The sequence below is a fragment of the Phalacrocorax aristotelis genome, chromosome 2 (genome assembly GCF_949628215.1).
Source record: "Phalacrocorax aristotelis chromosome 2, bGulAri2.1, whole genome shotgun sequence".
Classification (NCBI taxonomy): Eukaryota; Metazoa; Chordata; class Aves; order Suliformes; family Phalacrocoracidae; genus Phalacrocorax; species Phalacrocorax aristotelis.
In genome coordinates, this window is record NC_134277.1 from 32,996,260 (window position 1) to 33,023,714 (window position 27,455).

At 38.4% G+C, this 27,455-nt stretch overlaps 1 protein-coding gene across 5 annotated transcripts; it reads left to right on the forward strand.

The window, feature by feature from the left end:
- Positions 1 to 25,871, forward strand: LRRC72 (leucine rich repeat containing 72). Of its 5 annotated transcripts, none has more exons than XM_075082956.1 (9): positions 1 to 6,055; positions 7,719 to 7,792; positions 11,227 to 11,296; positions 14,275 to 14,356; positions 15,839 to 15,952; positions 20,222 to 20,311; positions 22,313 to 22,465; positions 23,680 to 23,707; positions 25,291 to 25,871. In XM_075082956.1, exons 1-9 carry the CDS (start codon positions 5,855 to 5,857, stop codon positions 25,454 to 25,456), a joined length of 978 nt encoding a protein of 325 aa, XP_074939057.1. In that variant the 5' UTR covers positions 1 to 5,854; the 3' UTR covers positions 25,457 to 25,871. The 5 variants fall into 5 exon arrangements, with proteins under 5 accessions (XP_074939057.1, XP_074939058.1, XP_074939061.1 ...); XM_075082957.1 differs by having other exon boundaries at positions 22,316 to 22,465; XM_075082960.1 differs by lacking the exon at positions 22,313 to 22,465.
- The last annotated feature ends 1,584 nt before the right edge of the window (positions 25,872 to 27,455 follow it).

Genomic DNA, 27,455 nt, shown 5'->3' on the forward strand with positions numbered 1-27,455 from the left:
ATGAAGGTGCTCTTCAAGCACCTTCTCCAGCCCTTCATCATTCAACATTACCTGCTCCCTTTTTCTCAAGCATAAAAGCAAGAACAAAGAAACAGAATCAGAAACAGTTGCGAAACACAATTATGCTAAACTCATTGTGCTGCTAATTGGCAATAACATAAAAAATTTATGAATGTGATTATTTGAACATAAGAGGAAAATAGTGGCCTTGATCTTGGTCTGTTCCAGGCCTAGATCCTATTTTCTGTGCAGGACAGTATTGTAATGGTGCCTTTTGCCATATACACAGATTCAAGAGACAACTGAGAATTAATCCATTAATTGCCTTTGATACACTGCTGTGGTGTCCAGATGTCATCTGATCCCAGCTCTTTTAGTACCTTTAGCCACTTTTTAGTACCTTTAGCTTAGGTACAGTACTGAGTATATGGTAATCATTAGAGAATAACACTAACTTTGTGTATAAATAATTCATTCACACAGCTTAGGTCAGTAGAGCTTGGATAGCCCTACTAAACAGAAGTTACAGGATCCCAAAATATCAAATCCGTGAGACAGATAAGTCGGGTTTTTTCCAGTGCAGAAGGCATGAAGAAACCATTTCAGTGCCAGGTAGCCAATAAACATCTTTTATCCCATATATAGATTGAGATGCATGATCAGTATTATATAAATTAAGACTTTTTGTATGATTAAGATAATAATTTTAAGAGTTCTGGTATTGTCATTGCACTCCTCTTCCCTTAGATCAATGTACATGCAAGTTCTTACACGTATCAGCTCAAACTCTTTTTCAGACTTTAGTTTTATTTTGTATTTTCATGTAATCATTTGCATGTATTTCATATTAGTGTACAAATTCACCACAGAACATATATTTGCCATAATCCGTCTTCATGGCATTAACTGAACAATTATGTTATTACACTTTGTTGTTGTTGTTACTGGGAATGCCTCTCGGAGGTTGACTCTCCCTATGCTCTCTGACCACGCTCCCTGAACCTTTGTGGTTACACAGATAGTATTTAGGGGCCAGCAACGGATACAGACCTTCTAATAGCCAAGGTAATTCATTTAGGACTGCTTTTGAGCATCTCTGCGTGGCACAGACTTGCACCACATAAACATAGCCTCATTGCCCGCATATTAAAAGGATAGAATACCAGAAGTTTACACCTGAAAATTACTTTGGTGGCCATCACAATTGAAAAATTATTTTAAAATGAAAAGTTAAGGACCTTTTTCAGTATCTGTAGGTTACAAAATCAGCCCAGCGAGAAGGAATTCTCGGAATTAATAGGCACACTGCCATCAGACATCAGTAAGGACAGTATTGACTTCTACATGTGGAGAGCTCTGCAGACATTATCTTTTGAGAAACAGTTATTACTTAAAGGCTGACGTGGACAATTTTGTTAGGAAGCAGTACTAACAGTTTTAAACATGCATAATATGTTTTTATGAAAAATACCAACATTAGTAACTTGAAGTACTGCATACAGAAGTTTTACTTATGTGACTAACAGCGACGCTTTTATAGTAACTTCCCTATTAAAATATCTTCCCATGAAGCCTCAGGCATTTCAAGATCGCACATTACAGAGGACAAAAATTCCAGCTCTCATGCTCTAGAAAGCATATGTGATCAGAGCAATGGAGGTTGGTTTGTTTTTTTTAAGATATGTTAGGATAGATACAAACCATTGTGGAGGTGCACATACAACGGTTGAAACATGAGCATGTATATTTCTGAGACTAGAGTAATGGGATCATTTGACATATTGCTGTTTACATACCCATGAAAGAGCTGCAGCAGACCACAATTTCTTTTCTGACTGTCGATCAGACTTGGAAGCTGAACTGCAGAACACTCCAGCACGCAGAATGGGCAGAGAACAAAGTTAAGAGTTGGTTATGCTGAAATGAACGATACATCCAAATTGTGCAGATAGAAAAAACAAGACTGAGCATTTATATAGCAGTTGGAACACTTCTCCATCAGGCCTGTCACATTGGTAGTGCTGGTGGTCTTTATTCTCCAGGGTAGAGTTCAGATGTCAGGTCAGACTGAAGCTGGATTTGAATGAGCTAGTTCATCCACATGATGCAGTCTCCTGGGACAATTTTGCCGTAGGCTGCATGTGGACTGTTTTGCCTTCTTCCGTCACACTTACCATTGTGTAACATGTATTAACTTCCATTACACATAATACCAGAAAAACTAAATAATTCAAATCTCGTTTCCCAGGCAGTAGTCTAACTACTAGCTTCAAACTGAAAATAGTCTGAACTGTTTAAATATAGGGTCGGGCTTGTATTATTTACTGGGGGGGGGAACCACCACCATTTTCCCACAATTTTGCTCCTGAACTTGTTAGGGTCACTGCGATGTTGTCAGTGCCATCAGCAAGATTAATAGTATGAGCGAGAGAAGTCACTCAAATGCCTCATTGCTTTAGACAGCGTGGAGCATTTAAAACATCTGCACAGGGCTTGCAGCTACGGGACCTACAGGAGACCTGCGCTCTTCTGGAGCAATAGCTGGAATGCAGGTGGGATATCCTACTGATCTTTCCTCAGGCTTCTGGGTTTCACCTGATAAACACTGATAAAATATTTCCGGTAACAAGAAGAAAAAAGGAAATACGCATCTATAATATTTTGCATTTACTTCACACCTTTCCAAGTGAAATTTATTTACAACCTCAAAAGAACGTTAATTGTACCAGTTTCTATGTAGCATTAGGATAACAGAGGCAATTTTAAAATTGTCCCAGATAATTCTCTTATTTTTTGATGGATGTTCTGTAGGTATGCAGAACTGTAGAAACAAGTGAGATAGAAAATAATTCCATAGTAGGATCTGTTTTCTTGGGGGGGGCTGGACTAGATGACCTCCAGAGATCCCTTCCAACATATATTGGTTGAGTCAATAAAATGAAGATGCAGTTTGTAAAAATACCTTTCATGAAAAAGCCATACAGCCCAGTACCTTTGATGGTAAGTACTTAATTATAGAAGATAGTAAAGGAAAGAACTGTGCAAGCACCGTACTGTAATGGTGTATATTGTCTCCATTTCTTAAAAAAAGTTGTGAGTGCAACCTTGCTGGTTTATTTTTCATTGTTAAATATTTTTCTTTTTACACTAAATAAACGTGCTGTAAAAATGCAGGCCTTGTCAGGGAGAGGCACTGAAACACACTCAACATTAAATCAGGGGTCAATAAGACTAGAAAGGTGAGACTAATATGAAAGTAGTTTAAATTATCTGCATGAAAATGAAAACAGATTTTACTTAAAATATTTGGGATATTGTGTGAAACAAAAATCTTACTAGTGTCATATATAGAGAAATGGAGACCTTAAAAACTGTAATTTTTAGAAATTATACAGGGCTTGAAAAACAGAAGTCGAATGTAAACCCTGAAAAATAAAGAACATGGTTCTAATATTGTAGGCAAAAAATAACTGAGTTCTGAAGATTATAAATTCTGGTGATTAAAAATATGGCATATTAGACATTGGTTGTAGCATGTTGCATCTTCCACAGCTATTGAACAATAGGTTAAGTTACAAAAAGCAGTTGTGCTATCAGTTTTTCGGTAAAGCCCTATCAAAATCATGGGGAAGTCAAGAAACAAAATAAGAAATGGTAGAATGATTTAGCCCATCACCTAATTATTGTCAAGTGTCACTTGCTAGACTGTGATAAAATTCTTCCCACCATATTTGCCCCAGAAAGGATGGAGAACGTGGGAGACTGGACTAGAGAGCGTCCAAGCCCCTGTGAAGGGGCTCAGCAATGTGGACAAGGACAGGTTACATTTTAAACCAGGTTTAATATGAACTTTATTATTCCAAGCAAACTCTTGTTTCTATAATGTGGTCTCTAAAGCGATCCAGTGACAATCCCCTCTACCCGTGGTATGGGGCTGAAGCATGGACACACTCAAATGCACGAGGAGGCCTCTTAAGTACTTTACGGAATAAAAGGTGTTAACTCTGTGGGTCAGATGAACTCCTCTAGGCGTCTGCAGTCCTGGTGGTTTAGAAAATGAATAATCTGTTCTGTCCTACCACCTTTGTTCGTAAAAACAAAAAATCTGTGCTTTCCCCCATTTTCATGTTCTGTTACCACATACTGTAAGATCACATTGTCTTGTTGCAACTGCGTATCCATATATATGCAAATTAAGTATTTTTAGCACAGAAGTATGAGACCTTTTTGGAAAAACATGTACAGCAAGCAAGTCATTGTTCTGAATATACCAAAGGACAAGTGATCCTTTATTTATTGATGCACAGCTATCCAGGAATAGGATTAAAGAGGTGAGAGGTTACGTATTTTGGAAAAGGACACCATCTAGTCAGTGTAAAATATGGTGATAGTTCAGTTTGAATATAAATATTCATTTTCTGCCCAAGTTCCTTTAAACTTAGTGGGGATTTTAATTGTCAACTTGCAGACACAGAAGGACAAAGAGATTAACTTCACTGACTTTTAAAGTCTCTATTTAGGCATCCAGCCTAAGGGTGTAACTACCAGTTATTAACAGAGGCAAGCACCTCAAAAACCAAAACATATCAGAACAAACCTCAACCCATGTATGTCACACCTCTGTGTTGGAATGCAACAAAATAGTTTCTAGAGGTTCCCTCTCTCTCTCCATACTTTAGATTACTGAATTTGCCTGTCATATCATGTTAATTGGAACACTTGATAATTTTATTATTAAAGTCAACTTCTTCCTTAATGACCATCTCACCTTTCACAATTCTAAAGTGGCTGCTTTACCTTGATTGGAAACACAGAACTTGAATGTAAAATGAAAGAAATATGGATCTGTGTACCAGTTTCTTCTCCTCCAGTACATTTCCTCTTTTTATGTTTCTTAATACCCTAGAGATATTTTTAGAAACTAAAGTAAGTGATTAAAGACATTTCTGTTGTCAGTTTTATACTTTTAAGATGTCTAGTCTTTCCTACTTGAGATTTCTATTTGTTTAAAGCTACCTAGCTGAAATGGAAGCCACCCACACAATTTTTCCATTAAAATTAGATATTTGCAATATAATACTTGAACTGTAGTTCCATTCCATCATACACACTCCATCTAGTTTCAGTGGTCTGAACAAGCAAAGGCATGCAGATAATTAATTCCATGAGGGACAGCTTATTCATATATTTGCACATACAACTCTTGCTCTTTGTGTATCAGTTGCACATGATTTACAGTTACTATTTCTGCTAACTAGAGTACTCTGGTAAATTAAATTCTAAATAAAGCTCCCAGTTTTCAGACATATTTTTGCTGTAGCTTGATCAAACATTTTCTATTGTCCTACATGCGCGTAAGTGTGCACACACATTCTGAGAATGGCTTTTTCTATTTTTCAGCTCGTGCCATGCAGTAAAACTTACAAAAATAACAACACGGCAACAGTCGCTTGCACATGTGGATGTCATAAACCTTTTGTGTTAAACTTTACAATCAAACGCGCTGTCACAGCAGCGGGCCCATTCCAGGTGTGGGGATGGAAGGCATTTTCTCAGGCACCAAGGTGATCTGCAAGTTGCAAATGAGCGACACATACGGTGTAAATTAAAGTCACAAATGTTTTCCTGATAGGTGATGTATATACATCCACGCATACAGGATTTGTGCTTCAAAACAAGAACAAATCCACACACGATTGTAGCTTAAAAAAAACAGGACACGTTCAGAATTGTGAGCGAACACTACCCAGGAGACCTCCCAGAGGTAAAGCAGGTGTCTGCCATCTCCCTCTGCCGTCGCCTTCCCGGGGCCTCCCCCAGGGACCGCCGGGCCCCGAGCCCGCCTGCCCGCGCTATGGGGAGGCGGCCCTCGCTCGCCACCGCCTTCCTTCACCCGACCCGGAGCCCTGGCCGGACCAACGCCCGCCGCGGGGGCACAGCAGGGGCTCGGCCTCCCAGGGAGCGCTGGGGCCGCCACACCCGGCCGGCCCTGCCACCCCCCGCCGCCTCGGAACGGGACTCTAAAATGGCGGCGGCCGCCAGCCCCGGCGGGCAGGTGAGAGCGCAGCGGCGGCCTCTCCCCTTACCCCGCCCCGGCGCGCCGCCAGGGCCCCCGCGGCTCCCCCGCCATCCTGCCGCGGTCCCTCGCAGCCTGCCCGCCCCCGCAGCGCCCCTGGCCCGGCCCCACAGGCGGGCGGCGCCGGCCTCGCCCCCTCGCTCTGCCGGGACGGGAGCGCGGAGGAGAGGGGCGGGCTCGCCGCCGCGCAGCAGATGGAGGAGGGCCAGGGTCCTCCCGCGGCGGCGGAAGGCGCTAACCTCCCCCGCTCCGCCTGGCGGCAAGGCACGGCTCGGATCGGCCCGGCCCCACCGACCCTGGGCGGCAGCGGGCGGCTCGGTCCTCCGGGGCGGCCGGCCCCGACCCCTCCGCCTCAGCCGGGCAGTCCTGGGGAGGGTTTGCCCCGGAGGGGCTTCTGGCCGCGGTGGAGAGCCGGGGCTGACTGGGAAGAGGGCTCTAGGGGCGGGGAGGGGGTGAGATCTCAAATAATGCAGATTGAGAAATCCAGATCTTGGGGCACGGTCCTTCTGAGTGTGACTGTCGAACGCAGTACCCGGGATTTCAGCTCCCGCAGTCGATCCGTGTTCCCCCTCCGTACACTCTGCAGTCCCCGGGGTCGGACATCAGCACGCCTGGGGTCACCGCACCGCTGCTTTTCTCCAAATGGCATTTCTTCCATCTGCAGATTCTGTCTGTGTAGAAAGAAAAAAAATACATCCGTTTGTCCCGTTTTGTTCCCCGTATCTGGCAGCTGTGGCCGGCCGCCTGGCCGTGCCGAGTTGTGGGCGAACGGGCGCTGCCCCGGCACCGGCTGTGCGGGTGAGCGGCTGCAGGCCCGCCGGCTCCTCGCTACCTCCGCTCGAAGTGCCGCGCACCCGGCACGTTTGCAAGTGCACCCACCGTTATTTTGTGTATGTTCAGTGTGTCCAGAACGCGCTGGAGTCCCTGCGCGACCAATATGGGCTGCTCTAGACGTGCCGTCAGTTCTTCCAAACCATTTTGTATTTGCAAAATGATACCAATTTTGTGTTTTAAACAATAGTGACCTTATGATGTTGGACATAATAATTCATGGAGTAAGCCCGGTTTTTTCTGATAGACATTTTACTTTTTATCAAGCACTAGTAACTAAGATGCATAATCCTTACATTACTAGGATTCATTGCTTTTACAAAGCACATCAGTAATATACTCTGAAAATCAAAACTGTGCCTACGTTTTTCAAAAATTAAATGTACAAGCAGAGTTTTCTGGATGCGTGATTTTAAAATGTCGTGTGCGTAAAGTTGCATAAAATAAAATTGCAAGTGTATTGCAAGGTAAGCACTTCTCTTGCTGACCACCTAAACTGTGTTGGCTGACCTGAGTGAGAAGCCCATTCTCCAGTCAACAGACATTACTTTTTCAAGTAATGAAAAATAGCTTGAAAAGAAAATTAGCATGACTGTAATTGTTTTAGTATTTTTATCAGTTTAAAATAGAGGCCGATAATTTAATATCTCTTTATCTTTCTTGGACTGTGTTACAGTTTGTCAGGTGCTGTGATGCATATATTAATTTTGGTGTGCATATTAATTCAGACACTGAATATGCATATGTTACAATGTAATGAATCTATAATTACGCAGTTTGTTATGCTGACAAATGCACTGTATACTGTCAGGCAGTAGAAAAACAGCTGAAGATCTGCGGCTTTAAGAGGAATGTGGACGTGTCAGTATTGTATCTGGCTGGACAGTAAGTAAAATATGTTTCTTTGGCTTTTACTAAAAGTAGAGCATACAGTGAATAGTAACCTTTCATAGCGCTTTCTGTATCAGAGACATCTCGGAACATCATTTATATGTCAAATATCAGTAAATCATATTTATACCTAGTCCATACATGTTGTGTAGGAAGAAAAGGTGAGGATATGCTGACATACACAGCAGAGCTATACTCACTGTGAAGTAGTTAACTGCCTCAGCCCTAGATACACAATCCTTCTCCAGCAACCCAGAATTGCTCGAGGGTCTGTAAGTTCACAGAGTTGTGCATGAACTTCTACCACAGGGAGTAGAGGAGTGAGGCTTAATGGGCCGATCTCTGCCTGTTCTAACTGGCTTGTAAGGCGGAAAGAGTATCAAGAAGGCAAATGAAAAAACACAGGGCCTGCCCAGTCTAAGAACTGCCAAGTTTCTGACCTCCCTGAAGAAATCTGTTATTGCAACACTAAAACTCATTGATAGCACTTTTTAAATCACCTGCATCTCTAGTATTAAGAATGGAAGGGAGGGCAGGGCAACATGAAGTGAGTACAAGAACACTTTTTTGGCGCTGGCAGTACTGATCAGAGAACTGATCTCCTCTGAGAGGTTTATGAAACACCTTAAGATGTAGGGCAGATGAGGAGAAGAAACCATGCTAAGTGAAGGAAGGCAAAGCTTTCATGAACCTGTGGGTGATCTAGGTTGATAGAGGTGTATGTTGTAGGATGAACAAGCTGAGAGGCTACCATAGGAAGATGGATATGTGGCAGCGCATACTTCAAAGTTTTTGAAAAGCATACTTTGAATTTCTGGCCAGGGCACAATTCCAGGTGTTGCATACCTGTCTGCAGCCTCACAAGTGCATATAGGGTTTGTACGGCTGATATTATATAAAAAGAACTAATGTTTAATAATCCAGAGACAAGGTTTTCAAGGTCCCTAGGTCCTATCAATGCAAAGCAAAGGTGTTAAGGCATTTCAGTGTTGTTTAGCCTGTTTTTAGTGGAAATCAGGTGATGTTGAAAATCTAAATGTGCCTACTAGTATCTTTAAATGTGTCAGCACATCTCCTGATTTACGCCAAGAAATTATTTGATGCTTTGTGAAAAGAAAATGTAAGACACAAGTACTGTCAAAATTATTAAAACAGGTATTTTAGAAAGACGAAAACATACATAAAATCTAAGGGAGAAATTTAAATAATGAGAAAATTACAAGATGCATATATAGATATATTTTTTCCAAACAGTACAAGAAAATTATGATAATGCATATGTGTAAAAGAATTAAGACTGTGTATACAGTCTTAATAGGCACATTTTCTGATTTTAAATACTTAAATGTGTGTCCTCACTGGCTTTGAAATATTTTTTGGTATGGAGTAAAAAGATATGTTCAGATGGCAGATACAGAAGTGATCTGTCTTCCCAGGAAACCATTTTGAGAAAGATGGTGCAAGCTGCCTTCTTTGATGAGTTGAGAGAAGTGAATTCTTGTATTCTAAAACAATTTATATAAGCCTTGAACCTCAGCCAATCTCAGTATCAGCTCATGCCTCCTTAACTGTTGGTTTGACATAATTTTCTGTTGGCTGAAATAAGAATATGAAAAAATAATAATTCAAGTCAATCAAATAAGAGGGAATGAGTTTATATTTTTAAACCACTAATGTTAAAGCGACATGAAAAAAATGTACTTTTGGACACCAAAAGCTGTCATCCTAGGAAAACTGATTAACTTAGCAGTAGGTAGGAGAAGAGTGCTGCAGGCCAAAAAGGATCAGTTTGTAAGAGACATGTAAAATCTGGAAGGCGTACAGAAAGGGACAGGCTCTTTTAAAATGTTAGAGGAATTAAGCTTCACCTGGGGCGAATTAAATGCCTTAATACCAGGAGAATGAAAACAACAACAAAAAAAAAACAGATCAAGGCTTGGAGATAGTCAAGATGAGGCTGTTACTACAGAGGGGCTAAAGCCAATTAAAATGTAAACCTGTAGACTAGGTATAGAATGGCAGTGACAAAGACTATGAGGAAATTTTGGCTTTGCTACCTGAAAAAGAGTTCAGGGGGTGTACATGTAGAACTACACAGAAGAACTAGATCGTAGCTCTGTAAAAGCTCTGTATGTCCTGTCAACACTCATCTGCTTGTCTTTACTACTTGGAGTAATGTATTTTCTGGTTTCTTGTGGCAATAGGCACATAAATACATATTTACAGGGTTCATTTGTATGGATTAATTGAGGGAGCCAATAAACAGTTTAACAAAGTAGCAGCATGGGGTAATCTGATTTTCAGAGATACAGGAGACTAAAAGTACAGCATCTCAACTTTGTAGGGTTTGCTCTTAACAGATTTTTTTTTTTCAAATGCAAGGGCAGGAAAGGACTCCGCTCCCCCTTTGCCTGTATCTGCAGGATTTGTTGAAAAAGAAACCCCAATACCCACGGCAAACTGGAGACTAGGCTTCACAGTTGGAAAACAAGCAGGTCATTTTAAGCTGATGATGCGAGGTTAATTTTTATCAATCCTGTTAGTTCTTTCTGAAACACTGGCCCTAATCTTGCAGCACGTGGAAATCCACCAGGAAAGTTTTATTAAGTCAATTAAAATTTGTCATGTAAAGGTCATCTATAATTATTCTAGAGGAAATCAAGAACATTTATTTAAAGCAATGAAAAATAAGGAGGAGGAATTAGTGAAAATTACTTGGCAGCTCACTGATATTCTCTGGTTAGTAGGCAATTTATTACCTACGCCACACTAGCAATCTCCAAGTGCTGGATACACAGTTAAACAAAAATCCCTACCAGCACATAAGAGAGAGTTCCAGCCTCAGTGGATGTGCAGTTTTATTTCAAACAAGACTGTTCATAAGTACGAGTAAATACTAAGTTTATGTGAGGACAGAAGAGGGGTGAAAAAAGGGTGAAAGATTTCACGACATGGGCTAATATGAAAAATAATAAGAAATGTACATTGATGTGCTTGGTGTCTCTCTTCTGTTGGCATCTCTGGCATCATGGCTGGACAATCCACACTGCGCTTTCAAAGCAACCTTCCTTTTAGGTCTGTGTCCCCAGGATGCCAAAGTTCTCCAGTGATCTGAGCAGTTTCTACAAACTGCAAAGTACATGGGACTCATGCTCCCATGGAAAATAAATGCCCTTACGGAAAAAAAATTAATGTATCAGTTTGTTCCCATTTCTCTACCACCTGCTGCGTTGTTATGCTTTCAGGAGTGTAGAATGCTTGCACCGTCTCTGCCATCTTGTTCTTTGCATCTTTCTCTGCTACGATTTCTACAGAAGTGTGGCTTTTTAATGCTTGTATAAAAATATTTTTAAAACATTCAACCATTTACAAAGTAATTAAGCACCATTAATGTTAAGAAATGTGTTACTTTTTTTTTCTTCCACCAGAGGACTAAGAAGTATCCCAAGTCTATCACGGTTTCATAGGTTAAGGTGTTTGTGGATTAACAACAATAAGGTAATAAGGTATTCCTTTAAAGTGCAGAGCAATGCATTTATACTCCCTGATTATTATTGTGTAATTTTTCTAACATAAAGTATTATATAATTTTCAGGCTAATAAATTAATGTCCAGGCAAATTTAATTGATTTGACAGTTTTGAAGAAACAGTATTTTGTTTTACATGACGGAGTATAAGCTGATATATTTTCCTTTAAATTCACATCACATTTATAAACTCTGTGTATTTGAGTAGCTAAGGTTTTGTGCTAATACCTTAGCAGTAAAAAGAAAGATTGAGTATATTTAGAGCTAAGTTATTGGCAAAATTGCTTGATAGCATACCTGCAGTCTGGGATAGCAGTTTCTGGTGTAGCTCATAGCAAGTATACCCTGACCACCAGACCGGGCAGCTCTTGGAACAGACCGAGGGGCAATATGGCTGTAAGGTATTCCTACAACATTTTCTGGGCTTCCTAGTTTTTCAGGAAAGGAGTAGACTGCAGGAAATGTGTAGCTCTTTTTTTATGCCCTTGCAGACATGCATAGTTTATTTTGTGGCAGGCTGGTGGTTGAGATGAGACTTATTTTTGCCCTCATGCACACAAGAATGACATAACTTTCAAATGTGCTTCTCCCTGTGCACAGGAAGTAGCACTGCAACGCTAGGGTTGGTGGGGTATCTTCTGCCATTATGCAGGCCATTGCATCACAAACATGTTTGATTTAAGAGAGATTTTCAGGTGAATGATTGGAGTATGACACTGGGCCACATTAATTTCTCTTGTTTCCAGTGTACTTTATGGTCCTAAATCAGTTACACACCCCACTGCCTTACTTTCTCCATCTGTGCAAATCTATAGTATTTCATAGAATCATAGAATTGTTAAGGTTGGAAAAGACCCCTAAGATCATCAAGTCCAACCGCTAACCTAGAACTGCCAAGTCCACCACTAAACCATATCCTATTATATCCTGTCGGGGTTTTAAGACAATGCTCTGTCAAAATCTCTGGACCCTGGTTTCCAGCCAAGTCTAAGCGCATTGTATCTTACACAAAATCATCTATTTGTCAGTAGAATTATCTGATGTAGAAATCTCTAAGTACATAGCCAATCATTATTAAAACCTTCACCGTTAGCCACTGGTAGTTAAAAAGCAAGAAAAGACACAGATTTCTAACCTGCTTTTAAGTACCTTACTGTACGGTAGTTACATGACTTCCACAATGGGCTCAAGTTCTTAAAACACCAGAATTGCTTGCTCAGTAAGTAGCTCTGTGAGGAGCAGAAAAAATAAATTTACATTCCGTGTCACTTAGAAGTGTACATATATCTGCTACCCCAGGCTAACATCAATTATTTAGTGTCTTACGTCAACTTCATTGAAAGACCTGTGATTATCCAACTACTTTCAAAAAAAGTAAAAATACAGATATATTAAAAGGTGGATCTAAAATCACAGGTATAATAATGCTTTCCCTTGTATTTCTAAAGGACACTAAAAAATAAGAGAAAATGGCCTGATGACTAAGCAGAATTGATCTTGCTGACCATAAAAGATAAATAAATCTGATTTTTGCACAGATCTCACTTTTCTACCTAAGCAGTAACAAAGACCATTTTTCTGTTGTTCTGTATAACTTGTGTATAACTTGTGTGGAAATGTCATTTTCTATATCAATTGTGTGGAGAAGCCACTCAGTGGCTTTTCTTAGGAGAAGTCTCAGTTATAATAGGGGGAGCATATTTTTCTGAACTCACAAGATCTGAGATCTTTTTTTTTTTTCCTTAAAAATACATAACAATAATTGTATCACAAAAAAGTAAATTTCAGATGATTCTAAAAAACCCCAAACTTGTAAAAGGTAGACAAACACCACTATATACAGTAGGTATGTGGGGCTTTACATTATCCAAGATATAATAATCATTGTGAAGAATAGGATTTTTTTTTTTAATTGGTAGACTATTGCTGTTTTCACTGAACCAGGTTTTTCTGAGGTGAAGCAAGACTCAGAATGGATTATTTTGAACTTTAAAGTTTTTTTTTCTCGGAGGATTTCAGGGAACTTTAGGAATGGAAAAATCTCTGTCTTATTCTCCTCCTTCTAACTTTCAGATACTGTTAATACACAGAGCAAAGCACATTCGTTTTAAAGTCAGTGGCACAATTCAAGGACTGAAGTCACTCCCCCACTATAAAATGACTTTGCATCACAGAAGTCAAAGGAATGTCAGGAATAAAATTCTATTTGTTGTTCTTGCACTTAAACTGTGGGATAAATACTTAGGCGCCATTAGTACTCCCAGTTCTCACTTTTATAATGGTCAGCTTGGTATCCCATTGCATATACTTTTTCTTGCATTGAAGTCAAGACAATATTAGAACTGAGCTTCTCCACACAAGGGGATGAGATTTCATGGGGACTGAAGATAACCCTTTATTGGGAGTATAGCCATACATTATTATTTTGTTCTTTTTTCTCTAATTGTAATTAATTCTGTAAATCTGATTAAATGTAATTTTCAGTTTTGGAAATTTAGAACAAATATGTGCTCTTTGGACCTGCTGATAAATAAATAATTTTAAAACTAGATGCTGGGCTTATTCCAAGGATATATTTCAGGAGTATTCTTAAATCAGCATAGAATTATTACATCCTACAAGGGTGTTCTCACAATGAAATGTATTTCAAATGTGAGTAGGAGTAAAAGAAAATGTGAAGACCCGTAATTCAATTAAATCTATTTTCAAATAAAAATATTAAATCTGTAGTTCAAAAAATTAGGTAGGGCCATGTTATGTGTATTCGATGTGTAACTAATATTTATAATGAAGGTTCCGCTGTCAAGAGAATCCTTAAACCAAGAAGAGTCTTAAACAGAAATATAAGAAACTACCTATAGTTCAACAGTATTCAAGAGGCTGTGCTTATACTTCTCCAGTGTTAAATTTAGACTGACACATAACAGTTTTCCTAACTCTAATTTCAGATCCAAGATTTAACCTTCTTGATCAAAAACTATTGCTTGACTGAACTCTATCTCAACAATAATGAACTGACAGATGTATCAGGTACCAATATTCCCTTTTTAGATTGTTGAGGAGAGGCCTGTACTTTCTTTCCTGTGTACTGACATATGAATTTATAAAAGTGGACGACAGCAGGTAACTTAATGGATGAAAGCTCTTATGTATTCATGCCAATACTTGTTAATTATTTTCATAGAGATTTAATTGTTCCAGCGTACTTGAGTGGCAATAAGGTGACATTTTTATCCTGGTTTAAGGGGTGAAATGCCATTCATTTCAGTATAAGGCAATTGTAGAATATTTTTGATCTTACATGACCATATTTCATATTGAAAGTGAACATGCAAAGCTTGTTTTACATGATGATTTGTAGTCCTCTTGCTGATCAGGTACTCCGTAAGCTGATAAAAGTACCTTTTGGGAGCCATTTATGTTTACATAATGAAAAACTGATAGCAATGCTGACAGACTTAACATGAAAATAAAAGGGTAATAAATTAGTAAGTTGTCCCACTTGTAAGGTAGTCGCTAAGGTTCTGCAGTTTCTTCATGATAAAATTACATTTATAATCAGAAATATTTTGAAAAGTTACTGCAAAACTGTTTTATTTTAAAACTGCATCTGTTTTACACTTCTATTTCAGTTTTGGTTGCTCTTGTAAATTAAAGTGGCTATACCAGACTAGTGAACCTGTGAATGAATAGACCAAAGCATAATAAATTTGTGTATATTCTAGGCATTTTAAATGTTAATATTTACTTTTCTCTGTTGCTATAAAATTTTGGGATGAGAAATTATGTTGATTAGTTTCTGTGAGATGTTGAGAAGAATGAATGTTTGAAAGAAAGAAATCTATGGGCACAAGAGGCAATAGGGAAGGTAACAAAATATGGGTAAACAGAAGGGCGAGTATCATTGGCAGAGAAACGTGGATGAGAAATACTGTGTAGAATTTGGAAAATGAGATGTCTATGTCTGATGTGGTGTGAGGATGTGAAGACATAGTCTGGGTCAGCCACAACAATGGTTTGTAATAACTTTTTAATACATCAATAATTATTTGAAGTTGAACTGTTTTCTAAGGAATTCACTATTGCTTCTGAGGCAAAGGTACTATTAGGGATATACTGTTGTTTGTGAGCCAAAGGTAATATTAGGTAAGGGTAAAGGAAATGAAGATGAATTAATCAAAGATTACTGAGGTATAGGAGGAAGGAAGGGAGGAAGAAGAGAGGATGCAGTTGATGTTGATTTGTTGAGGCAAGGGTGATGGGGACAAATGGGAGGAACTGGAATGAAAGAAGTTAGGCGTATGTTCGATGGATGTGACTAGAAAGATGAAAGGGATATTGAAATCTCTGGTAATTGTTTTTTTTTACTGACCTCATGCGAAGTGTTACTAAAAGGCAGGCATAAATGGATAACTAGAATATTGAGTTCAGTGTGCAGCATAACAAAGTAATCATCTAATGAAGGCAGTCAGGTATGGTGAGAATAATTAATTGTTTCTCATTTTATTTCAGGTGCTCTGAAACACTTAAGCACGTTACAGATTCTGTTGCTTCACAACAACCAGTTAAAAAATCTTGGCAAAACAGTGAAGGAATTGAAAGGAATGCTAAGCTTGCAGACCCTAAGTAATACCTTATTTTTATTGCACAGAACAGTGAGCAATAGTTTTTTAGTGTTTTTTATCAGGATGTTTCTTGTCTGTTTCCGCATCATTTGCAATAGCTTTTGAAGCTAATTATCAATTTCAACCAAATCTGACAGAAGAAAGAGATCTCTGAGACATGAAAATTCCACAGAGAGTACCTCAACTAGGAAAAAAACTGCCAAATGAGTTCAGAAGTTAACTCTTTTTGGCCGCTGGCTAGCTGGTCCCCTGCATGAGTATCTTGGAGGCAATCAAAGCAGTTTACTGCTAACTTTTTGTAGGGGAACATGGGAGTACAGTGAGATTACCACAGTGGTGAAGGGACTCGAGAAATGGGTGTTATAGCTGTTTAGAGTGTGAGCGACAGGTTATAGAACCCAAATTCCTGCCTCATTAATTCTGTTGCTCATAGAACTTACTGTCTGCATCTTTTTGGCAGACTCTGGATTTCTTGAGTCTAAGAATAAATATACTTCAGATAAGTATAACAATACCTGTTAAGTTGCGTATTTTTTTTAAATACTGGCTGGAAATGAAGGTAGCATAGGCTCTGAAATTTCAAATTAAGTTATACAAGATGGTGTTGGCGCCACTAAGTTACAATATAAGAATTAGTCTCCAGGGAAAGTAGGATTATATGCTATTAACCTATTGAAAGTAAAAGTGTAAGCAGTCTTTTTCCATGGTTCCTAAAAGAATGTTGTCACAGGTCATGCCAAACGCTCAGTACTTTGGGAAAACAGGAAACAAGCTTCATGTCTTAGTGGCACAATTAACGGAGGTGAATGTCATCGTGCCATACCTCCTTATGCATTCAAAAAATTGAATGTCTGATTGCGGGAGAGGAAAATATGGCTTGAAAAGTACACTTTTAATTGAACTCAACATTGAACCAAAAATAAAAAACAAATCAAGTGCTTAGGAAGACAACATCCCAGCCAAATTATTGTAATTTTTTTTCATTATATGCAAGATTGAAAAAATAGACCCTTTAAGAATGCAGTTGTTGGAAGTGATTAGGCGAAGTCTGGACAGACATCCTATGCATGAATGGTGCAGTCACTTGAATGTGATGGTATAGCCCTACCAATTAATACGGAGCTTCAACAAGCACAGGGAGTCTGTTGTACTTGTTGCAGCCATCTGTGGGAAATAAAGACAAATAGGAGATAGTTAAAGTGCTGCCAAGTTATTATGAATGACAGTCAAAAAGACATAGTGAAAATAGGGTGCATAGTGGACTAGCCACCACCACAGAAAAGCAAGTGTTTAAGAGAACTGTCAAATAATATATAGAATTTACCAATCTACCCTGATAAAAAAATTGTTCTTTACTTTAAAAATATGAGAGTAAATGCTAATCAGTGGAAGAAACTTAGTAACATTAACTTTGCAGTCATTCATTTTTGAACTTTGCAGTCATGGAAAAATTGTCAATGTGTTTGTTTCAAAGAGATTTCGTAATGAGTTCTCGAATTAACAGGGCTGCATTGGTTTAATAAAATGCACTGTCATATTTTAAGTAAATCAACAAAATAAATTTTCAAAGTCAGATCCTATATATCATATTACTATATCATTTATTTGCCTACTTGCAATATTCAGAAATGTGAAATGGGTGCAGAATTTGCACTGTGTAGCTTTGAAAAGGCCTGTGCTCATAATTCACCTTTATAAAATAAAAACTGTTTTGGGAATGGGAGAGTTCTCACTGTTGTGAGGTAGATCTTTTTTATTGCCAGACAATCTGATTAAAAAACCCACTTGCTAGCCTTCCACAGAACTTCTGGATGCATAATGACATTTCATTATTTTCTAGCTCTTGGGGACGTTAGAACTATTAAAATGGAGCAGTCTAATACACTATCATTGTTCACTTCAGAAGTAGCATCCAGCTGCCAAAATGTTGCATTTCTCTTCCTTAAGGCTCTCTTGTGATTTTTAGCCACTGCCCTTCACTGGATTTGTAGCATAACACCATTCTTCATCAGGTGTTTAGGGAAGACACTCAACTTCTAAAGATTTACTGAGTAGGTTTCTCACAACTGCAGCCATTTGGGAGATATGGTGGGTTTCTTTATAGGCTCGCCTTGTGCTCACATATCCCTTTTGGAATCCAAGATTTTTGTTATTTACTCTGTAAATTGCCTGAACTGATTTATTATCCACAGCTGATAACATCTTGCTGCTAGACCTCAGAAAACTCCTTTTGTTCTTCACTATGTTTCTACCACAGTAGTTCCTTTCTGCCCCATGTGGGTTAGGCACACTGTTTTCCTACACTCCAAATAGAGAAAACAGACAAAAACTGTGGAGGAAGAAAGCACTATCCCTAATTTGTAGAAGTAAAATTGCATGACCTTGACAAGAAAGTAGATAGCAGAGCCAAGAATTGATCCCAGATGTGTTGTAAAGTAAGACCATCTTGATACATACAATGGTTGGATTTATTGTAAGAATGAGCAGTAGAAAAATTAATATACTCTAAAACAAACCTACAAATCAGTGCTGATGAGGAGGGACGTGCTCCGAGTAGAATCCAAATTTAGAAGTACTTAGTATTGACCCCGCTTTGTGCCTTGGAAAAATCTTGACTCTTCGTTTCATTCTACTACTAAATGTACCTGCTTTTGGAGACCTTTTGGAAACATCTTTCTCTCTGGAATGCTATCACATATTTTCTTGATTCAGGAAAAGACTCATCAGATATATACCTAATATTCTTTCTGATTAACACTTTTAGAAAAAATAGCTATATATGGCTTTGTTCAGTGAAAATGGAACTTCCTTTTGCTGCCCTCTTGTGGGTCTCTTACTACTTCCAAGTACCGTGATTTTAAAAAATTTGTTAAAAATTAAAATATTTTAAGTTCCCCTCTGAATACATGAACCGGCGTTTTCTGTGTAGGAGATACCAAATGCCCATTCCAGCCTTACTGTACCCTCAAAATAACTGCTAAATCGCATCAAGCACTGAGCCCTCTTTGGCAGTCATACTGATCCTGAAGAATGTGAAATGGCATCTTGTAGTTTACCAATCTGTGTGGAATATTTGCAGATTTTTTTTGTCTTCTTTCTAGTATCTCTTATTTCCTTCTGTAATACCATCTTTTGCTCCCTAACTGCTAAAATTGCATTTAACAGGATTTTTTACCCTAGAGTGAATATTAGCCACAGCCTCTCCTCAAAAAGAGAAAAACAGACCAGGTTAGACCTTGGTAGAAGTTCTCAAAATTACCTATTTAAGATTTTTTTTTTCTGTGCTCTGATCTCAAGGTAGCAGCCTCATGATTGTTTTTCCTGTCTCAGAAGAACAGCATTTGTATAAGGAGAAAAATAGCATTATTGTGTTTTTCATTTAGAAAAAAACCCACCCAACAACACTTGTTTGTTTGTTAGCTGATCTGGGAATGAGCCAGTTTCTATTTTAATCAACCTCAGATACCACTCATGAAACAAACTGATCTGGCATGTTGGCTAGGCAAGTGTTCCACATCTGGCAGAGCAGCAACACAGTATTGATACCTGTCTGGTTATTCTGGTAATGTGCACCTGAACCTAAGTATTTTAGTCAAGTTACTAATGGGCTTTTGGGGCTTAGTACCTCAGGTCTCGATGAAGTTCATGGGACCCAGGTTGTCAGGTACTTAGGCCCTTTTAAACATTCTACTCTTTAAGTTTCTCAAGTTTTCAAACTCATCACCTGTCAAAACATCAGAAGACTGGGTCTTTACGTTTTATATTGTGTGTATGGCATAATAACTATATATCAGTTATGGTAAAGCTTTAGGTGTCCTAAAGCTCATCTGGTTTTCTCTCCCTGTACAAATTTGACCTTTAAGCTGTCGCACTTAAAAGACTACATTATTTAAAATAGGCATCATCTATAAGAACTAATAAGAAAATCAAAGGCAAACAGTGTTTTTGTCTGTATATCATAGAATTAAAAAAAAATTCAGATGTTTGGAGTACGTGATGGCACCTTTACTCAGTTCTTGCCTGTGGTATTTTGCATACTCTGCAATAAGCCAATTCTTGCAGTCCGTGTTTAGTTGAGTAATTTTGCATGTGTAAAGAGGCTGTGCTTTGTTTACCCAGCATAAGAACAATATGAATTTCATAATGTTTTGTACAAAATCTCTGGCTACTAGTCATCTTTAATTTTCCTGCTTTGCTAAGTTAGTTATTTTTCTTTCGCTGGGCTTGGCTTTTTGTGATGCTGTTTGTTTTTTCTGTATACGTTTTGCAGACCTATTCCATAACCCTCTGGCACAAGACCCAGACTACCGGCTTTATGTGATATACTTCATTCCTTCAGTACAGCTCCTTGACAGGAAGTGTAAGGATTGCTTTCCTCTCCTCACAAAGCATTGACAGTTGCTTTTGATTTTAATCCGTTTGGAAAAATAGGTGAATTAATCCTGCCTGTTCTTTTACATGCACTTGTCAATACAGCAAAAGATCTGATGAACAGATACCCTTTTTTGCAAGATTTGTCAAACAAGAAGAGTTTGCATGGCATAATGGTTTAGTTTGCCAAATGCTTTTGATTTCTGTCTTTTTCCTTTTAAATTGTATATGTTTATCTTGTATCTTGGTCTATATATTTTTGGGCAAGACATAAAAGCTTGTGCTTAGAAACATGTACCTACATTTGTGCGTTCAAACTGGTATATTTACATGGGTGGGCATGTTTACTTAGACAGGGATAATATCCTCAGCTATCTATGTGTTTCTGTACGGTTTAAATAAGTATGTGCATTTTGCTTGATGAGGTACGTGCTGACCAAGCTTTCAAATATAACTTTTCATAAATCGTCAAGAGATCTTTCACAGCTTGTCTACTGTAAATTATACAGAAAAAACCAATTGTCTTAAGAATAGCCAGATGATAAATCAGTCAATCCGTAAACATGCCACAGTGGACCCAGAAAATCAACTTTGGAGGTTTTTGTCTCTGGTGTTTGGAGAGCGATGTGATTGGCAGGAGGGCTGAAAATTGGTGGAGAGCACTGAGAAAGGTGTTGATTCCTACCTGAGCTCTACCTCCTAACAAGGTAGCAAGGAGAAACAATGTAATCTTGAAAACCTGCTCCCAGTCTCTAGGAGAACCAGGATGCAGGGCTTGAGCAAGGCAGCCACAGGACATCTGCAGGTGCTGGCGGAGAGCGTGGCTCCGTCACGAAGGAAAGCTGGTGGATGGGCCACAGCACGTGCCAGGGGTTGATGAGGAGCTGCTGGATCTGACCACGTGGCCATTTGCTTGCACATTCATTTTGCACTGGTACCTCTAGTCTCTTGAATGGTTGGTCTTGTGTTATATCTGTGCTTAGCGCATCTGTCAGGCTGATTTACTAATGATCATTTTTGACTAGGAAGCAACGACTGAAGCGTAATGTGCTAGAAAAATATGTGTTGCGTTTACAGCTCTAGAAACACTTCCGTAAAACTTCCTGGACTTAATCTCCTAAATGCAGTTATACTGTAATCAGTCCTGGATTGAGACTTGAGGCATTAATTTGTATCAGGCTGTACCCTGGACTTTCTATTTAGTGAACTATTTCTCTAGCATTACAAAGCTTCTTCACCATCTGTGGAACATTACTACAGTGTAGTCCTGGCTGTCTCCTTTACTCAAGACATGTGCTCACATTTCTGTTACCTCCAGGCACGACTACTGCAGTTCCTTCCTAATTGGTCCCCTAGACACCATGACTTAAAAAATTCCCTGAACTCAAAAGGCTTCTGCCAGAGTTAGTTACTTGTTCTAAACAGCTCATTTCTGTTCCATAGCTGAAGTACTAGGTTAGCATGCAGTTCATATCATTGAAGTTAAAATCCCCTCTTTGACTTAACGGTCTAAAACTCTTTGTTTAAAAGTTACAGTTATTTTTTGAATTAAAGTGTAAAATGGGAAAATTTGAAGCTTTTCTTTTGATTGCACTCTTACAGTTTGCTCTGTAATTGAGCAATGGGAATTGAACTGGCCTTGAACCAGGACTTCATTTTGCTGTTCATAAAGAATCTTCCAAATCTTTACTGACTTCTGTAGTAGATGTCATTTAAGCCGTATGAAAAGTCTTGCTTTCTAGTTTCTTGGTTTAAAACTTCTGATCCTACTGCACTCAAAAGAAAAAGCTATTTTATTGGACAGGGCTTCACCCTAGTGCCTTAGGAAGTATCACTCCATGTTCCCATTTTGAATTGTTGTGAAATTGTGCAGATTTACGCCGCTATTGTTACAAAACTCTGCACAAAAAAAGTGAATTACCTTCTGCGTGCAGATGGGTAATACCAGCCTTTTAAGTGGGTAGAAAAAAAAATTCATCTCTTTTAACAGCAGTTACACAAGGAGAAAGGGAATCAGCATTTCATCTTTACAACTGCGAAAGGTCTTGTGTCGTGCAGTCAATAGCTTTTGGAAAGAGAGTGGAGACTACAGTGGGGTCTAGCAGATGCACTCAACCGGCCAGAAGACTGATGATGCCCTCAGGTATTTGTAATAATGTAGGAAGAGCATACATTTTTGGGTGATTTGAATTAGAAAACGTTCCTTTCATTCATCTGATAAAAAGTTATTCGTTTTAGTAATAAAGTATAAAGGCGTCAGGAACTCAACCAAATTCCTTCATAAAGTAAGTAGTAGTAGCAGCAACAGGCAAGAAATAAATCCTTCTACTAAGAGTATTGTGGCAAATAAGTTGTAGACACTCCCTGTAGTTACAGAGTTGTCTTTAAAGCTAGCTGAACAAACAAAATTTCATTTTTTTCAATATGTGTCTTTTGAGTGTTTACTTTTATTTAATTAAAAACATCTCAATACACTTCTAGGCTGAGCCTCAGACAGTGATCAGCATCGTAGAGTTTTGATGCCCTCTAGTGTTTTTATAAAATAATCTCTTGAAGAATATTTTCTTCTAGAGTGTTTTAGATTTTACATATCTTGCCTAGTTTTGGAACCAGATTCATTTTTATGCTTTCCAAGCTGATAATATTTTAATGATGTCTTATAATAGCATATAAAGGAATTTTCAGAGTTCTTAAAACATTCAGGTCTGGAAGACAGCATGATCCTGGCACAAGAAGGCAGGTGAATCCCACCTGGAACCTTGTGACTTGTAGCATATGACAATCCAGAACAAACCTTGAAACCCCAGACAATCTCATCTGCTTTTTGATGTTTTAATGATAAGAAAAACAACAGTGTGCTTAGGTGACTGAAATGGTAACATTTGAAACGTGTAGATAAAGTTTGGAACAGTAGTAAAATACCTGCATTTTTTAAATGTATGTATCACAATACTAAACCTGAAAGCAGTGCATTTAGCAATAATTTTGAAGAGGTTGCGAAAAATGATAGTTTATTCATCTTTAATAATTTATTTGTTTTGCTAGTAATTATCAAAGTAGGCATACAACTGTCTATCTCTACCATGCAATCATTCACATATATAGACAGTGGCATCATTTTTCTGTGAAAGAAAAAAAAATGCACAGAAATGTACGCTTATGGGAAATAAAATACAAGAACTACATAACCTTAAAAAGAAATCCCAACAGATACTTGTTTCCACAGTAATTTAATAAAAGATGATCCTGAACATTTCAAATCATCTGCTAGCTTTCAGTTCATTGGAACAAGTAACTTAGGATCAGGATGGTAATCCTCAGCTAATCAAATGTCTTAATTTCAACTTTTTGTTATAGGTTATGAATTTGGAAATCACACAAATAAGTAAGTAATTTTTTCAGCTTTTTTTTTCTTTTACATCTCTGAAGGATTTACTTAATTTCCTCTTCTCGTGCCTAAAAGATACCCTAATCAGAGAAAACGTCCGGTAAGAATGAGCTTTCGGAACAATTTCTGGTCTTTGTATTTAACATAGTTGCAACTCCATACTATTCTGATGAGACGGCCTACCCGCTGCTGTCTGAAATTTAATATTGAAAGGTATTCCACATTTGGAAATGGGTATATAAAAATGCTATTTATTTATTTATAAGATCAAATACTGATCACTAGAAAAGGTATGCTTTAAATATTAGATCATCACAATAGCTATTCTATATTATGGCCCAGAAAACTTTTTCCTGACTGACTTCAAAAATACATACTTTCTGGGAAATGTTATGACTTGTAGAATAAAACTTCTTTAGTCTGTACTTGATGTTACTTCTGTTTGGTTTCAAAATCATGTAAAACTTATCTCTGTTATCTCTGTGTCTGGATTGAGGCAGTATAAATGTTGCATTTTAATGCGATGACATTTTTAGACAGTATCTTTATCACAGTAAATTTACAAACTTCAGATACCAGGCTTGTTTTACTTTCTAGCTTTGCACGTGAAAATATTTGAAAAAATTATTAAAGGAAATAATAATGATATGATGATATGATGATATATGATATGATGATATCCTTTAACAATTTGATTTTATATAGCTACTCACTCTGAGTATAGCTCTTTACAATCAAGCTAATTTATGTTTATAAACTAATTCTTACCTGTTTTCAGTGGAGTTAGCTGTCCTCGTTGATAGAAGGGATGTACAGCTTCCTCTCCATCTTACATAGATGCACAGGCTCTGCAAAGTACCTTTTCATGACAAAGTGTGTTACACTTGGTGGAAGTAGTCACGTGGTTTATATTAGCTGTGTGTCACTACAAGTACATCTTTATGAAATAAGTTCTTATGAGATTTTAATATTGTATCGGAGTTAAAAGGTGTTGGTCCAACATGAAGTCCTTGTCAATTCTGCACTGATTTTCTCAGTCTGCCACTTTCCTCTCCCAGACTGCAGCTGTGGCAGGATACATGAACAACAAAACTCACAGTGTTCTGGATTCAGAGCTTGGAAAAGGGATATTTGCATGGTGGCTAGTTAAAAGATCCATGTTGAAATCGAAGTGCATTTGTATTAATGGGTATCATATCACTATGAAATAATAAAACTTAGTTTTGTGAGTTCCATTGAATCAGAGCATTAGAAGTATATAACAATTATAAATTTTGTGGAAAAAAAAAAAAGCTGTGAAAACAATATTTTAAAGTTTACTGTAAATGTATTTTAAATAATTTATGGCATGATTCTTTTTCATTAGAATCCTGTGATTCTGACATTTTCTCATCTTGTTTTGCTTTCTTAAATTTGTTAACGGAAGGAAGCATTCCAAACATCTAAAATTTTCAAATCCTCGCTGTTAGTGTCATTTTGAGTTCTAACTTCACTTTCTACACAGGGTGGGTCTGGTAAATTAGCTCCAAGGTAATTTGGAAACATTCAGATAACGTGCATTTGCTTTGTTCTTTTTGCAGAGTGCCATTTGAGAACCCCCAAGACGCCGTTTTACTACGGGCAATGACAAGATCTCTAATGGAGTTTTCCTCTGTTGACTGGAACAAAGTAGCCACCTGTCAAGAAAGGCGGCTTGAAAACAAAGTGGAAGAACCCCACGAGAAGCTGACAGTCCAATTTAGATGAGTGCTTTCTTCCTTAAGAAAAAAATTATTCCCCCCTCTAGTGTGAAGATAAGCCTCTTAAGTAAGTTAGTATCTCTATAAAACAAGTACACTAAAAATGCATCTAATTAAAAGAACTTCCAGCAATAAAAGTGTTAGTGTCACATTCCTTTTATCATCAGGTATGTAATATGGAGAGTGAAGAAATTAAGAAAACAAATAGTAAATGGAGGCAATGTTACAGTAAAAGTTGCGTGGAATGCAACTTATTGTACTTTTGTTATCAGAAGTTATTAAAGCTAAACAGCAAGTTACTTTTTAAGAAACTAAGGATAAATAATTTCATTTCTTGTAGTTTCTACTGGAGAATTAGATGTACTGTGTTCACTAACAGTAATTTGTCTTCCTGCCCTCAAAATAAAGATATGAGAAAGCAACCATTAAGCTTTTTGCATTTCTGAGAGGGATTAAAGCTTCAATTTGCTAATTTGTGTGCTGCATGAATGCAGTGAAAACTCTTAGTTTTATGAGGATACTCATTTGGTCTCAATACAGTGGAACCATGCGTCATGCAGTGCTGTAGTACTACACCTGGCACTTTTGGCTTCTAGAGTCTGTTACCACTAAGGAAGCGACTGGGTTATGCCCATATAGATGGAAAATAATACATTTCCTCACATCATTCTCTCTCCATTCTGCCAAAGGCTTAAAGTCTCTGCTAGCTGAGGTATCAAAGCCCTTCTTCAGCTGGTGGCTTGCATCTGAGTTCCTTCTTCCTCTCCTAAGTTAGCACAGAGTCACAGGACACTGTCTAGGTTGGCAGGCATCTCTGGAGCTTATCTAGTCCAACCTTTCTGTTGAAAGCAGGTCTGATTTTAGGCTATCCAGTGCTCTATCAAGGTGAATCGAGGGAGGTACCACCAGTTCTTGGCAATCTCTTTCAGTGTTTAATTGCACTCCGGAGCGTTTTTCTTGTGTTCAGATGGAATTTCACCTGCAACAACTCGGGCCTGTTGGCTGTTGTCCTGTCGCTGTGCATCCCCCATCTTCTCTATAACTACCTCTAGGTATTGTAAGGCTGTGATTAGCTTTCCGCAAGTCGTCTTTTCTCTGGGCTGAACAAACCAAACTCCTCCAGCCCTTTGATCATGGGGGCACCTTCGTTGGACCTCTTGTTTTTTAATGTCTCTCTTGAGCCGAGTTGACCAAAATGAGACACAGTATTCCAGGTGTGGCCTAGCAACTGCCAAGTCAAGTGGAATAATTACACTTTTGATCTGCTGGCTGTGCTAGCCTGTCTTCACCGGTGCATGGCACCATTTAACTTCGGTGCTGCAGGGGCATACTGCTGGCTCTCAGGGAGGTTGCTGCCCACCAGGGCCCCCCAGGTCCTTTTCAGCAGATCCAGACAGATCCCAGTCTATACTGCTGCTTGCGATTACTCCATCCCAGATACAGGACTTTATCTTTGTTAAATCTCCTAATCCCTTTCACCTTTTTCATGTTAAATTCCTTCCTTTTTGAGTTCAGCTTCCCTATTTTTCTTCCTTAAAGTTCCATGCATTTTGTAAATGCCCTTAAATTAGTTGCATATTTGCAGTTTTTAAAGGTAGAGCAACACCTTGGTTTCAATTAGGTTTCAAGAATGTTTAATTTCTCAAATTGACCTGGTCTACAGAGAAGCTAGACCAAAGCTTCGGCTAATGTGTTTTCTTAAAGAGGTCCTCTCTAAGTGACTGCCCATTGGGATTTAGTACGTGTAATCCCTAGTTTGTCTTGAGCCTTTTGAACTCTGACAGCTGACTATACTCACGGATGTAGTCTATGATGTAATCATTTCATAGCAGCAATTTCATAATCCCAGAACCTGTAGATTTTACATGTCATAATAGACATGGAAAAGGCTGAATTGAAGAGGTTTTATCTGAAAGCAGACTGTATCCCACTTGGAACTTGGAGTTAGCCTAAGGTAGTAAGCAATGCCATTTCAGAGTATATTTCATTGATTTCAAAGTTTTGGA

Bases quoted from the DNA above. Each gene is read 5' to 3' on its own strand.
- LRRC72 (XM_075082956.1), top strand. From the start codon at position 5,855: ATGGGGAGGCGGCCCTCGCTCGCCACCGCCTTCCTTCACCCGACCCGG. The intron at 22,466-23,679 runs GTATTTGTAATA...TTTTTGTTATAG, and splicing joins AAGACTGATGATGCCCTCAG to GTTATGAATTTGGAAATCAC. The intron at 23,708-25,290 runs GTAAGTAATTTT...TTCTTTTTGCAG, and splicing joins TTTGGAAATCACACAAATAA to AGTGCCATTTGAGAACCCCC.